The sequence below is a fragment of the Bubalus bubalis genome, chromosome 3, assembly GCF_019923935.1.
Source record: "Bubalus bubalis isolate 160015118507 breed Murrah chromosome 3, NDDB_SH_1, whole genome shotgun sequence".
Classification (NCBI taxonomy): domain Eukaryota; kingdom Metazoa; phylum Chordata; class Mammalia; order Artiodactyla; family Bovidae; genus Bubalus; species Bubalus bubalis.
The window spans coordinates 8,074,354-8,091,474 of record NC_059159.1 but is presented as its reverse complement, the minus strand read 5'-3'; the positions used below and the strand labels follow the sequence as shown (position 1 = coordinate 8,091,474).

The 17,121-nt window shown below is 58.3% G+C and overlaps 1 protein-coding gene across 3 annotated transcripts; it reads left to right on the top strand.

Moving 5' to 3' along the window:
- The first annotated feature begins 359 nt into the window (after positions 1-359).
- Positions 360-10,246, top strand: CYGB (cytoglobin). Of its 3 annotated transcripts, XM_025279563.3 has the most exons (6): positions 544-682; positions 1,072-1,285; positions 5,889-6,120; positions 6,401-6,564; positions 8,638-8,683; positions 8,943-10,246. In XM_025279563.3, the coding sequence occupies exons 3-6, from the start codon at positions 5,941-5,943 to the stop codon at positions 9,012-9,014; spliced, it is 462 nt and encodes a 153-aa protein (XP_025135348.1). In that variant the 5' UTR covers positions 544-682; positions 1,072-1,285; positions 5,889-5,940; the 3' UTR covers positions 9,015-10,246. The 3 variants fall into 3 exon arrangements, with proteins under 3 accessions (XP_006045375.1, XP_006045377.1, XP_025135348.1); XM_006045313.4 differs by lacking the exon at positions 1,072-1,285 and having other exon boundaries at positions 360-682; XM_006045315.4 differs by lacking the exons at positions 1,072-1,285; positions 8,638-8,683 and having other exon boundaries at positions 366-682.
- The last annotated feature ends 6,875 nt before the right edge of the window (positions 10,247-17,121 follow it).

The window sequence follows — 17,121 nt, the reverse complement described above, 5'->3', positions numbered from 1 at the left end:
GACTCAGAGTCAGTTCCCTTTGGCGGGAAGGGTGCACACACGCCCCCAGACCCGCACCAGCGCGGCGCACTCCTGTGCGGCCAGCGCGGCCCCGCGCCCGGTGACTGCCAGCCCCCTTCTCCCGGGACCCCCAGTACCTCCGCCACACCTACGCCCCAGCCCCGCCCGGCCATCAAACTCCGGTCTGGAGGGCGGGCAGGCGCCAGCCCCGTCGCCCCCACCCCGCCCATCCTTCACCTTGCCGGAATTGGTTCACGGACACGGGTTTGGGGGTTTGGAGCGGATTTATTTTTTTTCACATTTTTTCCAGCAGACCACATCCCCGCCCCCCGCTCGCGGTCCCCCGCCCCCTGCACATATACCCTACACACGCGCGCACACACACACACACCCGGCGCGCACAGACAGACACGCTCCCTCCCTCCGGCGCGCTCTACCACTCGCCGCCCGCCGCGCACGCAGCCGGCCCCGGCTCCCCGCGCCCCGCGCCCCGCGCCCCGCCGCCGCCGAGCGAAGCCGGGCTGGGCTTGGAGCTGCTCATGGAGAAAGTGCCGGGCGAGATGGAGATTGAGCGCAGGGAGCGGAGCGAGGAGCTGTCCGAGGCGGAGAGGAAGGCGGTGCAGGCGACGTGGGCCCGGCTCTATGCCAACTGCGAGGACGTGGGGGTGGCCATCCTGGTGAGGTAGGTGTCGCCCCGGCCCGGCCGGGCCCGGGGGAGGGACAGCGGCAGCGGCTCCGGGCAGAGGCGGGCTCGGCCCGGGTCCGAGCTCGGGCGCCGCCTTCCCAGCTGCGACTGGGGCCCGGGCCGGTCGGGGGATTGCGGGTAGCCTGGGGTGGCTTGGGGTGGGCGAAGCCCTGGCCGAGCCCTTCTTAGCTCTGGGCGAGGGGCTCACCAGGAACTAGGAACCAGACACAGAAGGAAGGCACCTCCATCCCCCTCCTCTCCCGGGCCTCAGAACTCCTGGTTCAGCCAGCCTTGCCTACCTCGCCGCGACCTCAGCCACCCGCAGCTGTTATGGACACACGTTTTACGGCCTTTCCAATAGGGGTCGTGGGGGCTTCCCATTCTAGAGACAAGAAAACTGAGGATCAGCCAAAGAGGACAAAGAGGAGCAAACCCTTTTCTCCAGCTCAGCCCCTTCCCGTATGCAGAGACCTGGAAGGGCTGCGCAAAGGGCAAAAGAATAGAGGTCAGAAGAAGTGGACCCCAGAGGTCCCACTTTCCCAGCTGGTCCCTTCCTGCCCCTGGGGCCAGGCCAGCAGGGAGCTCCCAGGTGAGGTGCAGGTGAGTGGAGAAGTGAACAGTCCCCGCGGATACAGTCCCTGCTGAGTTTGATGGAGGGAAAGGGAGAAGCTTCAGGAAAGGGGACCCCATCCTGAACCCCAGGTCTGGGGAGGAAAGGTCGTGGGTCTTGGGCTCAGGGGTCATTCAGGAACCACATGCTCCCAAGGGATGCACACACAGAGTGACACTGTTATTCACACTCCTACACGCCAGTCAGTGCACATGCATGCCATTCCCACAGAGTGCATAAGCTAGTACCTGACTACTGCTCCAGATCACTGCTCTCTTCCCACACATGCTGGTCCCTGGGGGGTGCAGGCAGGGAGGCCCCAGACCCTCACTCACCCCCAACTCTCTGTCCTTGGCAGAGGGAAGCTATCAAATCTAGGACAGATCTGGGCAGTCTTTTGGTTTAAAGATGGGGTGAAACCTCCCATTGGAAAGGACAGTTGAAGTGCATGCCTGTCTCCCAAGCTTGGCCCCATCTCTGGCTCCTCTTTTTCTCCCACACTCTCTCCCTTCTGCCTCCCCCAAGCCTGGGACCTACCCAGCTCCATAATGATGTGCCCTGATTCCAACTTAGAAACAGATTTTGGAGGAAAAAAAGAGCAAGCAGCACTCTTGAGGAGTTCCAGGAGGGCGCCCAAGGAAGAGACAGCTATTTGGGCAGCTCCCAGGCTCAGAAACAGCTGGGGTGGTGGGGAAGGCAAGAGGGGATTTCAGGTTCCCAAGCCATCAGACATGGGAGGTGCATCTCTGCACTATCGAGCACCCACACGGTGGGTCGCAGAGTCACAGATGCGCCAGACTGCATCCTGGGGTGGGGTGGGGGGGGGCGCGGCTTTTAGCACGGAGGTCTCAGGATGCATGCGGAGGATACCCACACGGGTCACCAGGAGGAAATGAGGCGAGGTTTACAGGACCATGGCTATTTTTTGTCCCGACACCCTGCTATTTGCCAATAAGGACATGAGAGGAGGGCATGGCCACCCACTCTGGTGTTCTTGCCTGAGAATCCCATGGACAGGAGCCTGGCGGGCTGCAGTCCATGGGGTCGCAAAGAGTCGGACACGAATGAGCGACTAAGCTCAGCACAGGAGTTGTGTCCACAACTCCGCTCCTGGGATCCCACCCAGCTTCCCCAGGAAAGTGGGGTAGGGAATTGCCAAGGAAGCAACTGAACCCCAAGGTGTTTCTGGAGGGTCTGAGCTCTCGGCAAGGTTTTCTTTCTCTCTCTGTGCCCCTCTAGTTCCCTGGGGGGAGCTGGTTTCTCAGAGGGGACTGGGTTGGGCTGGGGAGGTGTTTACCAAGTGTGCAGGCCCACAATTAACCCAAGAAGAAGACCAAGATAGCAGTTAGATCTGGCTTGCTGATAACCCCCGGCTACACTTCACCTGACCCCACCTTGGTTGCCCAGAGCCCAGCCCTGCCTAGGAGAGAAGCTGGCGGAGCAGACTGTCCCCCAGCCCCCGTCCCACCAGCCTCCCTTTTCTTTCACTCCTGCACCTGCTGTCTGCCCCAGGGTGGGCAGTGTTAGGGGGCAAGACTGATAAGCTTCTCAGATCAGGCCCCTCCCCAGATCCTGCACCCCCCCAGTTTTGTCCTGACCACCTCCTGTTTTCACGGGCCATCCACAGGCCAGGTGGAGCCTGAGACAGTAGCCCTGGGGCCAGTCTCACCCCCTGAGGAGGCAGCAGCCACAAGGAAGGTAGCAGAGGGGCCGCCCAGACCCAACACCTCCTTTCCCTGCAGGAAGAGTCCAAGAGGGAGCACCCATGCTCCAGGAAGGCTCCCCTCCCAGTTGTAACTGCCGCCTTCCCCCTCACGCACACAGGCCTATTTCAGGCTCTCTTGCAAGCCCAGATGCCTCTGAAAGCTGAGAAACTCCCCAAGGCTGGCCGCTGAGGCTTCTCACAGCAGCAGCGCAGGCCGGGACTGAGAGGGTCAGGAGTTAATGCAGGGGCCCGGGAGAGACCCCAGGATGAAGGGGCAGAGTGCAGGCCCTTAGACTCTCACGGCTCAGAAGAGGGACCCAGAAGGACCGTCCTTCCTTGGGGCCATAACGTGGTGCTGGGTGTTGTTGGGCAGCGGACCCGCTGGGTCCCAGGCCACCATCCCCAGCAGAGCAGCCTCTGAGATGGACTGGGGAAGTCATCAATGTGGGAGCTGCTCTGGCTCCTTCCTGGTCCTGCTACCCACTCCGCTGGGCAGCCTTGGGCAGCAATTCCTCATTGAGGATATGGAGATAAAAACAGTGCCAACCTCAGAATGGTATCCCAAGGATTAATGAGATCCTATAGTAAGTGCTCAGTAAATAGTCCCTGTTACCTCCTCGTCATAATACCCACCTGGTGGTGGCATTAAAGGAAACCCGACAAGTGGACATGCTCTGCATGTTGTTGTTCACCAGCCAAGTAAAAATTAGTATTCTTATTGCTGTGTAAGATCTCCAAAGTCAGAGATTCCCCATTTAAAGCCAGATTGCGTTTTTCATAGCTGTCCTTCACTATGATGCTTTTTTCCAATGTATTTTCAGACCCATCACCTCATTTGTCCTCACCAGTATATCTGTGAAGTGGCGAGCAGGGGTGCAGGGACTCCTCTCACACTTTTTCATACAGAAGGCTGTGAAGTGATTTGTCCAAGGTCACACTTGGCCTCTGAGAGGGGCCCTCCCAGCTCTCCATGTGGACTGTGTCCCGGTCACTCCCCCGCCAGCCTCTGTCTCGTCGCCTGCAAGGGTGGCGGGGGCCAGCTGTTCTCCCTGCATCTATCCCAGCTCTCAGATCTGAGACCTGCCCCAAGGGTCATTTTAGCAAATTACCAGTTCTCTCTGATCACAAAGGGGAACACTCCAAAGGTGTGAAAACAACCTGAAAAAAAAACAGGTCCAAGACGGTCCATCCTTTTTCTGAAGCTTCAGTTGAGTTACATAAGTTCTGATCGAGTCTGGCCACGTACCTCCCTGTCCCTACTGGGAGAGAGATGGAACGCGAATGTCATCACCATCCTGCAAACCGCAGGGCCCTGAGCCAGGGTGAAGGGTCAGAGGGTGCGTGAGACCCGGGCTCTGCTCTGGGGCTGTGGGACTGAGACGGGTAGAAAGGGAAAAAGCCGTGAAAGGTGGCAGGGAACCCACTGATGGCCTTGGAAGGAAAACAGTCACCCTGGCCCGGGCTGTGTACTCCTGGAGAGGCCCGACTGACACACGGAAAGAAGGAGGGAGGTGGTCCATTGTGTAGAAGGGCAGGCCAGCTCACCCGAGGAATCTTTTACCGATGCTAAGTGAAGCTGTCAGGCTGGTGCATAGGGGCAGAATATGGACCCCGTGTTGGAGAAGCAGGTGTGGGGCAGTTTCTAACAAGCCTGGAATCTTAAGGAATTTTGACTGTGTCCGGTAGGACAATGGTGAGCAATGGAATGTTTCTGAGTGGGAGAGCGACCCAGTGAATGTGACGTGCTGTGTGCTCAGTCGTGTCTGACTCTTTGCACCCCCTGGACTGTAACCCACCAGGCTCCTCTGTCCATGGGGATTCTCCAGGCAAGAATACTGGAGTGGGGTGCCATGCCCTCCTCCAGGGGATCTTCCCCACCCAGGGATCGAACCCAGGACTCGCGCATAGTGAATGTGATATCTGGGGGGAATTAGACAATTGCAGATAAACCCAAGAGGGAAGGGGTAGATCACCCTGGGGTCTGCCCCAAGGTGTGCACAGGCTGGCTGGAGAGGTCAGATGTACGGACAGATGGGAAGGACTTACAGAACCACACCAGGCAGGTGACATCAAGTGATATCTTTAATTAAATCAACCAATGACTGTTTACTGCAGGCTGAGGAGGGAGGCAGGGAAGGGACGAAGTGAAGAGGGAAGGGACGGCATTGGGAGGAGGACTGAGTCTCATTTCTTCCCTTCCCTTCCGTGACAGGAGTTAAGTCATAGTTGGGGCCCTCCTTTGTTTAGGAAGAGAGCTCTGACCTTATCATAACAAAGGCCTTCACTGAGCACCCTGCATCCACCCTGTGCCGGGGAGCTCTCTCATTGCCTCCTCCCAACATCCCACAAGGACTCTCAAGAAAGGAACAGTGATACCCATTTCGTGGAGGAGGAACTGAGGCTCAGAAAAGTTAACTGCCCCCCAGATCAACACCAGCCCATGATTCCCAGAAGGCAGGCTCTTACCCTCTGACCTGCAACTGGAGCAGGCCTTGAAAAGCGTGTGGTGTCTGGGAGGAAGGCAAGAGGCAAGGGAGCAAGGAAGGCAAGAGGCAAGGGAGCAAGGAAGGCAGAGACCTGGGAGAGGACATGCAGATCTGACTGCTGGAAAAGGCTGGGACCCAGGGAGGGGCTTCATGTCCACTAGCTCGGCCAGAGGAAGGGCCGGTGTTTGAGGGACAGCTGCACGTGATGGCATGGGAGTGGGTCCTGCCTCTCCCCCATCACCCTCTCCCACCTGTGGGAGCTTTGGGAACCAGACACCCTCAGGACCCAGCCCCATCCTGCTGCCCCTCCTGGGCCCTCCCTGCACCCCCCCATCATCCGAACACTTCAGGGTGGGGCCTGAGGCCGCCCCCTGCTCAGCGCCTGCCTGCTGCCTGCTGCAGGTTCTTTGTGAACTTCCCGTCGGCCAAGCAGTACTTCAGCCAGTTCAAGCACATGGAGGAGCCCCTGGAAATGGAGCGGAGCCCACAGCTGCGGAAGCATGCCTGCCGGGTCATGGGGGCCCTCAACACGGTGGTGGAGAACCTGCACGACCCCGAGAAGGTGTCCTCTGTGCTCTCCCTGGTGGGCAAAGCCCACGCCCTCAAGCACAAGGTGGAGCCCGTGTACTTCAAGGTGGGTCCCTGGATGGGTGCTGCCATCCAACACCAAACCCCATTCGGCTTCCGAGCCCCACGGTCAGCAACAGCCCGGGGTGCCACCCAGCCTCGTCCCCCGGCGTGGCTGTCCCTGGGAGGGGCAGCAGGATGGGGCTGGGTCCTGAGGGTGTCTGGTTCCCAAAGTTGCCAGGTGCTGTGTCCTGAATGATGCCCTTAGCCAACCACAGGATTCTGTGGGCTGCTGGGGGCGGGGGAACCCCGGGGTTCACTCCCCACTTCCTTCTCTTCGTTCTCAGATCCTCTCTGGAGTCATCCTGGAGGTGATCGCTGAGGAATTTGCCAACGACTTTCCCCCCGAGACGCAGAGAGCCTGGGCCAAGCTTCGCGGCCTCATCTACAGCCACGTGACCGCTGCCTACAAGGAAGTGGGCTGGGTACAGCAGGTCCCCAACGCCACCACGTGAGGAGGCAGCCTCCCTGCCTTGTCCTCCCCTGTCCCACGGCCTCCCACGTCTTCTGACACCCAGGGGCTGACCACCCTCCAGGGCAGGGACACTCCCAGGGAGGGTGGCTCTGGGGTGGACAGAGAAGAACAGGCACGATAGGAAAAGGCCCACTCATGCCAAGGGCCCCAGACGGATTCTCCCTGGGTAGAGCCTCCCCTCCCCTAGAACTTGGAGGGGCACGCAGAGCACCCCAAGACCGAGGCTGCCCCGGGCAGAGAGATTCGGAAGGTTCCTGGCAGGAGGCTGGCTCTTCAGGCCCAGAGGCAGCCCAGGCCAGCTCTGGCCACTTCTTCCCCGGGCACCCATCACATGGGGCTGTTTTTCATCTCGTGCTGAGCAGCGCTCCCTCCCGCCTTGGCCTCCAAGCAGGCCGGAGCCAGGAGAATCACGGGGATGCACGCACGTGCTGAGCCCACTCGGGGCCAACGTGGGTGTCCCTCCCACGCACACCAGCAGGGTGGGTGTGGGGGAGGGTTGCTTCCGGGCTGACTCCGGAGTCCACGTTCCCAGTTCTGGGGTGAGGCCCTGGGGACGGGCTCTGAGAGGGTGGCCAGTGGCCTCCGGGTGACTCCAGCTGACTTGGAGCACGCGGGGAGGGCTGGCCCCCAGACGTGGCGGCTGGGAACACTCCAGCCTCCCTGGGCCCCCTTGGGGCTGGGGCTCTGGGAGCTCAATGGAGGGGCGGAGGCCAGGCCAGGCTGGAGGCGGGAGGGGGGAGAGGCGCGGGGGCGGGAAGGGAATGGGAAGCAGGGGTCAGCCAGAGGCTCGGGACACGCGTTGGAGAGAAACAGTCCCAGCAGTTTCCCAGGGAAGAGGCGGCGTTCCCCCTGCCCCCCCCGGGGCTCCAAGCTGGGAGCTGGCCCGTGGGGCCGGCCGGACCTCTGCTCACAGGCGTCCCCGCGCAGCTCGGGTCTTCCGAGGGCAGCCTGGCGAGGCCCTGCCTCCCGGCCTTCCTGCCACTGACCACCCTGGCCCCCACCTTCTCCCGCTGCCTTCCCTGCCTCAGCACCACTCGAGGGAACGGAGCCCTCGGGGACTGCTGGCAACAGCCAGGGGGCCACTCCAGATGTTTGCAGCTGGGCCCTGGCCGGCCCCAGACCTCAGAGCGGATGGACAGGAAGCCGGCAGGCGGCTTTTTACCTGCCTAGGAGGTGCTGGCAGGGCCTGCAGAGCTTCCGGAAGCGCCGGAGGGGCCAGGAGAGGGTCAGAAGGAGGAAGGGGGTTTGCCCTCCCACGCCTCTCCCCAGGCAGGCTCTGCCGCCAAAGAGGAGCTTGTTTACAGCCAGGAGAGGAGACTTCCTGCTTCTAGAGAAAAGGGCTTTTTTATAGGGGCCTGGAGGGCCGGGGAGAGAGAGCTGGCCGGTGCGAGTGAATCAGAGCCACATGGACAGCATTTCCCGACACGAAGCCCCGTCGCCTCCCCTCTCTTGCCTCAGCCGGACCCCTGGGACTGAAATCTTGCCAAACCCTAAACATTAGGAAACCGCCGAAATCTCCCGCCTCCCCCGTTTCTGCTCCTGTGGGCTCAGTGGAGATTGGCCACCGTGGGGACTGGCCGGGGCCCTGCACCCCCCTGGGCCCCAGCACCCCACGTTTCTGGGGGAATCCCCTCATCCCTTTCCACACTCTTGTCTCCTTGGAGCACAGATGTAACCCCCAAGAGAGTGTCTGCCTGGGCCCAGGGCCTGCAGGCCCAACTACTGCTGAGTCCAAACGGGTTCAGAGGGCGGGACGGAGTTCCAGGGCAGAGTTCTAGAAGGCCTCCATCTAGCCTCTCTTATCAGAGATGCAATATTGGGCCAGATGCCACTGTTTATTGAACTGTCTCTGCTTAAGGGTGTGTGTGGGTGTGTGAGCGTGTGTGTGTGGGTTTGATGGGGGCAGTCAGGAGGTGGCAGTGGGGGTGGGGGGCGGTGAGTGCCAAGGGGACACCCATGGGTGGCCCGAGGGGGTACCACAGGCCAACCTGGGAGTGTCTGCATCTTACAACTGAGGACAAGCACTCATATCTGTATGGTTCTTTGCAGTTTGCGAAACACTTTCAGGCAGTTCCATCACTCAGTTCTCACGGAGGTGGGTGCTGCAGGCAGGACTCAGGAATTAGAGGAAAAGAGCTGAGGCTCAGGGGGCTGGCGGAGGTCATACCGCAGGTTCCTGGCAGAAGAGGGCCTTAGAAGCTGGGTACAGTGGGCTCCTTTCAGGGGCCCCACATGGGTCTCCAGGAAGGTAGTGTCTATCTCACCAGTCCCTGACCCCTGGCCCCTCCGCAAAGGTCCCCTGGCCCCACGCCGAGGCCCTAGTAACCTGTCACCTCCTTCTCTCTCATCCACAGCCCACCAGCCACGCTGCCCTCTTCGGGGCCATAGGACCCTCTTCTTCTCCCCCGTCCCTGGCAGCACCTTGAGCAGAAGGCCGAGTTCTGAAGACCCTCCTGACCCTCCATCTCTGGGTGCCAAGGAAGCTGGAAGAATCCCTGACTCATCTTCCTGGAAAGAGGCTGCCTCCGCCTGGGCCACAGTCCCCCCCGGAGCCACCGGGAGGTGACACCGGCTACCCGGATGCCGACTCCAAGGGCGCCAAAGCGGGTGGCCTGTGGGGATGGGGGACCCTCCCTCTTTGAAGAGCCGGGCACACCCTTCTTAGCTTTTCTACTCACTGTTAGAGACCGGCGGGGATCAGGGACAGGTCTGTGAGTCACTCGAGGAACGAAGAGGCCTGTTTCTATCTGCCTGGCCACATGCCGGTCTGGTCTCTGCATCACTTATCTAGAGTACCATGCACACGTCTATTGCATATACAGATATATTCTATATACAATCTCTATATAAATATATATATATATATACACATACATATCTTATAATGTGTACAGTGGGGCCCAGAGGTACGTATGAGGCTTCGGTTCTGCCCACCGAGGGGTCCTGGCAGCTTCTGGGCAGAGATCAGAGTGTTCTGGAAGAGACGATGGGGGTCCCACAGATGCACAGAGAGGGCCACGTGGCAGGGCGGAGGCAACACAGCTCGCCAGCAAAGCGCAGACCCTTCTCTCTGACCAGCTGCCCACATCCCAGCTCTCAAGACAGAAAGGTTTTGGCGCGCCCTACCTCTGCCCCCTACAAAAGGAGGTGGCTTCCTGACTTGCCCCCAGATGGGCCGGGGCAGGCAGAGGGGGCCGGAAGTTCTGAACGGGGTGACTGCAGCCAGCAGGGGAAGGGCTGTAGTCAAGAAACCTGGAATGCTGGGTTCCATCTGCCTTTGCCGCTAAGACAGTGGGAGGGAATCCAGGCTGCTGATCTGCCAGGCAGGGCAGTGGTGATGGGACCAGATGCCTCTGTCTTGTCCTGGCACTGTGAGGGCCACGGGCCTTCCCTCCCCTGCCTCGCCTGGCTGCTGGCTGGTGGTCGGGCCTGTCCATCCATCCAGGTCGGCATTGCTGGGGACTCCCCCCGCCCATGTGTGCCCCTGGGTCGTGCGTGTTGTCTTCAAGGATGCTTCGCTGCTGTGGTTTCCATGCTCGCCTCCTCCCGTCCCGTCTTCGTGCAGCCGTCCGTGTAACTGCCTGTCCTCCTTTTGTAGTTTCTGGTGTTTGTAACCAGACCCAGCCGTGTCATTAAACAGACTCGTTCTTCCCGTGTCTGTGCACGCTCCTTTGGTCTTTTCCTGCCATCTGCCCCTCGCCTCTGTCTCCCCATCCTGAGTTCAAGACCGGGGCATTTTTCTTGACCTCCCCACCAAGGGCCCCCCTCACCTGTGTCTCAGCCTTGGCTGGTCACGGGCCCCTCTGACTGGGGCTCAGGATGGTGGTGCGGGTCCCCCTGGTGGTTCAGTCGGGATCACAGAGCTGCAGACTGGAAGCTGGGCTCTTGGGGGTGGGGTGGGGCAGAAAGGGAGTCTGGGCTTGTTTTAAAATGTCCGGGAGACTTTTCACCTTTTGTTCTGGAAATCTCCCTGGTGCGGATAGGATAAGTGAGGGAAGACTCCAGGGAGAGATGTTTGGAAAGGAAGGTCCTGATAGTTTAGTGAGCCAAGCAAGCCAAGGGCGAGGCCTTGACCTTCCAGACCTGAGCTGGGTGTCCCATACCCTGCTTGCCGCTTGAGGTTCATGGGTGGGGTAGCCTGTGGGCGTTTGAGAAAGTCTGCCCTTATAAGCCTTACCCCCTAGGACCACCCTGAACCCTCAGCTCCCAGCCCCTTCTGTCTCCCACTCCACAGCCTCAGGCCAGGCCTGCCCAGCCCCCACCCCTGATGGCGGCAACAGTCAGCAGCACAACTCCCTGAGGAGCAGAGCGGACGGGAGGTCACCACCCCCGGGGTGGGCTGCAGGGGAAGCAGGAAGCAGCGTCTGCCCCTGGGGAGGGCTCCGGCTGCCTGGGAAGATTCAGCTGACATACAAAGAAAGTCTCATCTCTCCAGGCCGTGAACTCCTTGAATGTAGGCTGAGCCTCCACTGCCTGGACCTGGCACAGCAGAGGTACTGGATAGCAATCCAGGGAATAAATAAACTCCACTCTTAGAAAGCAAGACCAGTACCTGGGGCCAAAAATGAGCTGGGCGCTTCACCGATACAGGAGGCGGGTGCAGGGTGGAGAGGATGGAGAGAGGGCAAGGCTATTCCAGGGACAGAGCGCCCAGCTCTGCAGGGACTGTCTCCCTACGCTGCATGACCTTGGGCAAGTCACTCAGACTTTCCGAGCCATGGGTCACCTCTAATTTAAAATAGGAGTGAACATGAGACCTGTCTTGCGAGGCAGGTATGAGGAGACCAAGGATGCATGCTATGGTCCTGGGGACGTGGGAATGCTCAGGACAAAGTGACCGCCAGGTCATTGGAAGCAACAAAGAGAAGGACGGCGGGGGTGGGCGAGGAGCTGGCTAAGATGAGTGACGAGTCTTGGAAGAGACTGCCAGACTTCCAGGTTCCGGGCCTCATGGTCCCTGGTGGGCTCAGACTGAGCCAGAGCCAGAGGGCTCTGGGTGGGGGTGGGGACCGCGTGGCTGTGGTCCCCACAGTGGCTGTGGCTAAGAAAAGGGGTATCTGTGGTCGGAGGTGGGGGGTAGTCTCTAGAAAGAAAAACCCCTCCCCATTTCACTTCTCTTGACCGGAGTGTGGTGAAGGGGCCTCGGAGATGGGAGTTTTTCTGGAACGCGGCTCTGGAGAAAGATTCTCTCCACTGCCCACCCCACAAAGAGGGGACATTGGCAACTGGTGATTTACCCTGTAGTTGGGGGAGGGGTGTTGCTTGAGGAGGGGCCTGATAAAAGTCTGAACAGAGGCGATGATGCTTGGCAGGGCTCACCGGGTCCTGGTGGGTGGCAGGCTGAAGGCAGGAGGCTACCGGGTCCAGGAGCAGTGACTGGCATTTTGTTTTGTGCTCTGTGCTGAGGAATAACCTTGTCGCCGACCGAGCGGAGCAAGTGGGTCAGCTCCCCTTGGCGGTGAGTGATGGGGTGTCAGGAACGCGAGTGCAGAGACTGTCTCCTTCCCTGCCACGCGGACCCGGTGAGGCAGCCCCACAGCGACGCCTGCTGGCCGAGGCGGGAACGTCACGCGGGAAGAAGCCTCAGCCTGAGCGGGCGGTCCAAATTATTCCTCTTTTCCTTCCTCTGGGGCTCACCTTCCTCCGTCTCTTTATTTATTTATTTTTGGCCGCGCGTGGCTTAGTTCCCCGACCAAGGATCGAACTCAGGTCCTCGGCAGTGAAATCCCAAGTTTTAACCCCTGGACCAGTGGGGAATTCCCTCTCCCTTGCTTTAGAGGAAGTGGTGCCCCAACCAAGCCTAAAGCCAAAAGAAAAAATGTACACCCCATGTATATTTATGAAAATATCCTCCCCTGTTTTGACCCAAGTGGGAAAAAAGTAATTTTTAAAAGACTATACACAAAGCCCCACATTTCCTAAGCTGTTAGGTTACCAACATCAACAGATAAACTCACTTAATTGGAGACACAACAGCCTCCCAGGGGTTACCAAAACAAACAACGGGGACTTCCCTGGTGCTCCACAGGTTGAGAATCCACCTGCCAGTGCAGCGGGCGTGGGTTCGACCCCTGGTCTGGGAAGATCCCAGCCCCGTGCCACAACCACTGAGGCCCTCATGCCCTAGAGCCCGCCCTCTGCGACAAGAGGAGCCACCTCACCGAGAAGCTCGGGCACCGCAGCTAGGCAGTGGTTCTGCTGGCGGCGCCTGGAGAAAGCCCGTATGCAGGAGCAGAGACCCAGCGCAGCTGGAGGGGAAAAAAACAGTGGCCTTTGTTTAAAGTTTTGAATTTTTTTGTTCATCATGGATATGTTTGTTTTAATAAAGTTTAAATATTGTATTTATTTCCTTTGATTACTGCTCCCACCCTTAAATATTGTGTCCCAGGCAAATGCCTCACTCATCTCACTCTATTCTCAGCCCTGTCTCAGTACATCCTTTAAGACACCCCAACTGAAAAACACTCATCTTCGGCCTCAAAAGTTTCCCTCCTCCAATCTTCCAGGGCAATGGGTTTCAGAGCGGCTCATCTGATACATTTGGTAAAAGCGCTGTGACATCAGGATAAGAGCCTGGACCGGAATGGTCCCTTAGGGTTGGTGACACTGGGTCGGAGGTTTTGGTGGCGGGAAACAGAGGTCCACTAAGGCTCACAGAATAAGGGGGGCTGGGAAATGCGCTGGTGGTCCAGAGGTTAGGAGTCCATGCTTTCACTGCCGAGGGCTGGAGTTCGATCCCTGGTGGGGGAACTAAGACCCCACAAGCTGTGCAGTGCAGAGAGTCAGGCCTCTGGGAATCAGGAAAAAACCACATGGCCCAGCCTCGCTGGAAGCAAGGACCCCAGCACAGCTGCCCAGGAGCCTGTGAACCAAGTAGGGGCCTGGGAGAGGGCAGCTCCAGGTCCGATGATCCTTCGGGAGCAGACTCACGTTTCCGTGCTCTGAGGCTCTTCTCACCCTCCCTTCTTGCCTCAAGCCCCCTGAGCACGTCATGCGCACTGGCTTCTCAGGTAATGACCTTAACTCTCACTTCATGGAGACGCCTTTGCCACCCCCCCCCCATCTGGTCTCCCACCAGAGGCACAGCCCACCTCTCCATCTTCCCAGGTGAGTCCTGTAAGAGCCACCCCCTCCCTCTGGAGTGCTTCCCTTCTGCCATCCTGGCCCTTGCCCTGTCCCCACTCTCCTGACTAGGGGTCCCCCACGCCGTTCCATGCCTCTTGGCTTCCGCTCCTCCACTGGGGGTCAGGCTCCCCTGTGTCCACTTTGCATCTGTCTTAACCACTCACTCTGGACGCTGGCCAGGACCCCCAGGAATACTCTCTGGACAGCTTCTGGTTTTGTCTCACCCCCTCAGCCCACCCCCCACCCACCATGGCCCCTTCTTGGCTCTTCCCTTTTCCCCTGACCTCCGGGGTGTCTACCGATACTGTCTCATCGGTGAGCTCACCCAGGCCCCAAATTTAAGCCCCAGCTCTGACAGCACCATTGTGCTGCAGGCTGCAGTGTCCAGCTGCCCCCTGAACGCCCTACAGTTTCACCTGGATGAGCCAGAACTGTTGATGCTCCTCCTGCCAAATCCTGTTCTTCCTGGCGATTTTCCCCTAGAAAGTGGCCCTTCCACTCGCTAAGGTAAGCAGACCAGAAACTTCAGATCCATCCTCACTGTCCTCTCTTCCAATCCCTCACATCCTCACATCCAATCCCTCCATGAATCGTGTCGGACCGACTTCAAAACTAGATCCCTACTGGGTCTCCTCCCACCACCTCTGCTTCTACCCCTGGTCCAAGCCTCTGCCCCCTCCACGCCGCCTCCCGCAGCCATCATCGTCTCCGCCACCAAGCCGCGGCTTTAAAGATGTTCTGCCACTGGGACTTCCCTAGTGATCCAGTGGTTAAGAATCCACCTTGCGGTGCAGGGGATCAGGGTTTGATCCCTGGTAGGGGAACTAAGATCCCACATGCCGAGGAGCAACTAAGCTGGAGCGCCACAACTACTCATCAGGAGCCCATGTGCCGCCAGAAAAGATCCCACACGATGCTGCTAAGATCCAATGCAGCCACATAAGTAAGTATTAAAAAAAAACCCAGCAGATTTTATTCACAACTATGGCAGTTGGGGGAAAGAGAGCTCAGTTTAGAACCGGCTCAACTGTAACACCTGGTGGGTGAGTGGAAATTTCCAGCCAAGGAGCGAGAGTGGGAAGGGGCGGGGGGGGGGGGGGGAGTGGTGGATGTAAGACTGCTAGGGGGTGACACTGGGGGGCGGGTGTGGCTTCAGTGACGGGATCCTTGGGGAAGGCAGGCGGGGGCCTCAGACATCATGGAAGGTGAGGGGAGGGGAGTGGGTTGTGGAAGATGAGGATGTAACGGATTCTAGCTAAGCCAACTGAGCTGGAGGCTAGCTAAAATTGGACAATGCAGATGAACCTAGAAGTCCAGAGGTCAAGCCTAGTAGTAGAAAGATCAGGGAAGTCTGAGTTAGAGCTTCTTTGTCACTTTCTCCCTCGGACCCCGATGGCTCAGTGGTAAAGATTCCGCCTGTAATGCAGGAGAAGCGAGTTCAATTCCTGGATCAAGAAAATCCTCTGGAGAAGGAAATGGCAACCCATTCCAGTATTCTTGTCTGGGAAATCCCACGGGCAGAGGAGCCTGGCCGGCTGCACTTCACAGGGCTGCAAAAGAGTCTGATATGACTTAGCGACTGAGCACACACAGCCTCAGACCATAGGGAAGCAGCAAGTACCACCAAGAGCCGGGGATGAGTCCTGAGTAACTGCACAAGGGCAGGTGGGCAGGCCTAGCCCTGGGTCCTCCAAGTGGACTGGTCTCATGGAAAGGGGCAACACCCTCACAGCCCAGAGTGTCCTCAGAGCCCCTCCTGTCTCACCCATCCCTCCAGTGTGGACGTGGGGAGAAGGGAGTGAGGAGGGGTGGGGGAGGGGAGGAAGGAGGCAGAGAGGTGGGCAGAGGGGGAGGGGAGGAGCCTCCAGGGGCAGGTGGGAAAGTGAGCCCTTGACCTCATGTAAGTCCAAAGACAGAACGTGCAACACCATTCCTTGTTAAAAGCAACAGTTTTATTATGCAAAAACCAAAAAATTTAAGTGCACTTCAGAAAATGTAGCCTCACCCAGAATCCATCACCCTTGCCCAATCTTCCAGATGTCTTTTGTACACATTAAAAATTTTATAATGCTTGAAATTTTTATACGTAGCTTTAAAAATAGCATTCGCGGAGCGGGGAGGGGGTGTTGTATGATTACGAAAGCAATACATGATCATTGCAGGGAATTTGGGGATGAAAGGAAAACACAAAAGAAAAAAGTCACCTGTGATCCCTTCAAGCAGAGGCAATTCATTACTGTTAGCGTTTTGGTCTAAATCCTTGCAGCCTCTTCCCTGGGCTGACATACCTCACACCTGCCATGTACGTATTGCGTTTTACGTTAAGTTGGGATCCTATGGTTCGCGTTGATTTCACCGAGATCTCTTTGCTAAATGGAGCCTCTTGGAGTTTGTGCAAATCAATGGTTTACGTCCGGGTCACATGGTGACCATGACAGCTGACTCCACAGCGGCACGTGTGCCAGACATGTTTCCTGGGAGATTCTGTCTGGCCCTTAGTTTGTGTGTTTGGTTTCTTTTGTTTGCTTGTTTTATTTTGTTTTAAATGTATCTTGGCTGCACTGGGTCTTCGTTGCTGCGCGCAGGCTTCTCTAGTTGGGGCACTCAGTCTCTAGATCATATGGGCCTCAGTAGTTACAGCACGAGAGCCTAGTTGGGGCTTGTGGGATCTTAGTTTCCCAACCAGGGATGGAATCCAAGCCCCCTGCACTGGGAGCATGGAGTCTCATCCAGTGGCCCATCAGAGAAGTCCCTGGGTCCTCAGTTTGAACTGAGCCAGGGAAGGAGGCCACCGTCTCCTCCCAGGCAACCAACCACAAAGCCCTGTCCCCAGCCTGCAGTTTCCACTCCCACCCCGGTGTCTTCTTCTCCACTCAGCACCCAGAGGATGAATAAGACTGTATCAACCCTCCACTCACTCCCATCAACCCCACCCCCACCCCCACAGCTTCACACAGTCACACTCAGAACGCAGAGTCCTGGCCCGGCCCGCTGGATGGCACCGTTTACCCCAGGGCCCATCTCTCCAGCCTCATTTCCGTCTCCGTGCTCCAGCCCCACTCACCTCCCTGATGCTCCTGAGAGACACACATGCCTATTCCTGCCCCAGAACCTTTGCACCTGCTGCTCCCTGTCCCACAGTGCTTTCCCTCTGCCTCATCTCATGGCTCTGTCCTTCCCTTCACTCAGGTCTCTGCTCAAAGCTCATCTCCTCAGAGAAGCCTTCCCTCACCACCTCTCCAACACAGTGGGCCCATCCCATCCATCTCTCTGCGCCCTGGTCGAGCTTTCCTGGGGCTCTGACCATGACCTGATATTACACTTTGGCTTGTCTGCTTCCCTCATTGGCACAGCCTGCCATGGGGGCATGAACCTCACGTGTCAGAGCTGGACTAGGATGAGGTGAGT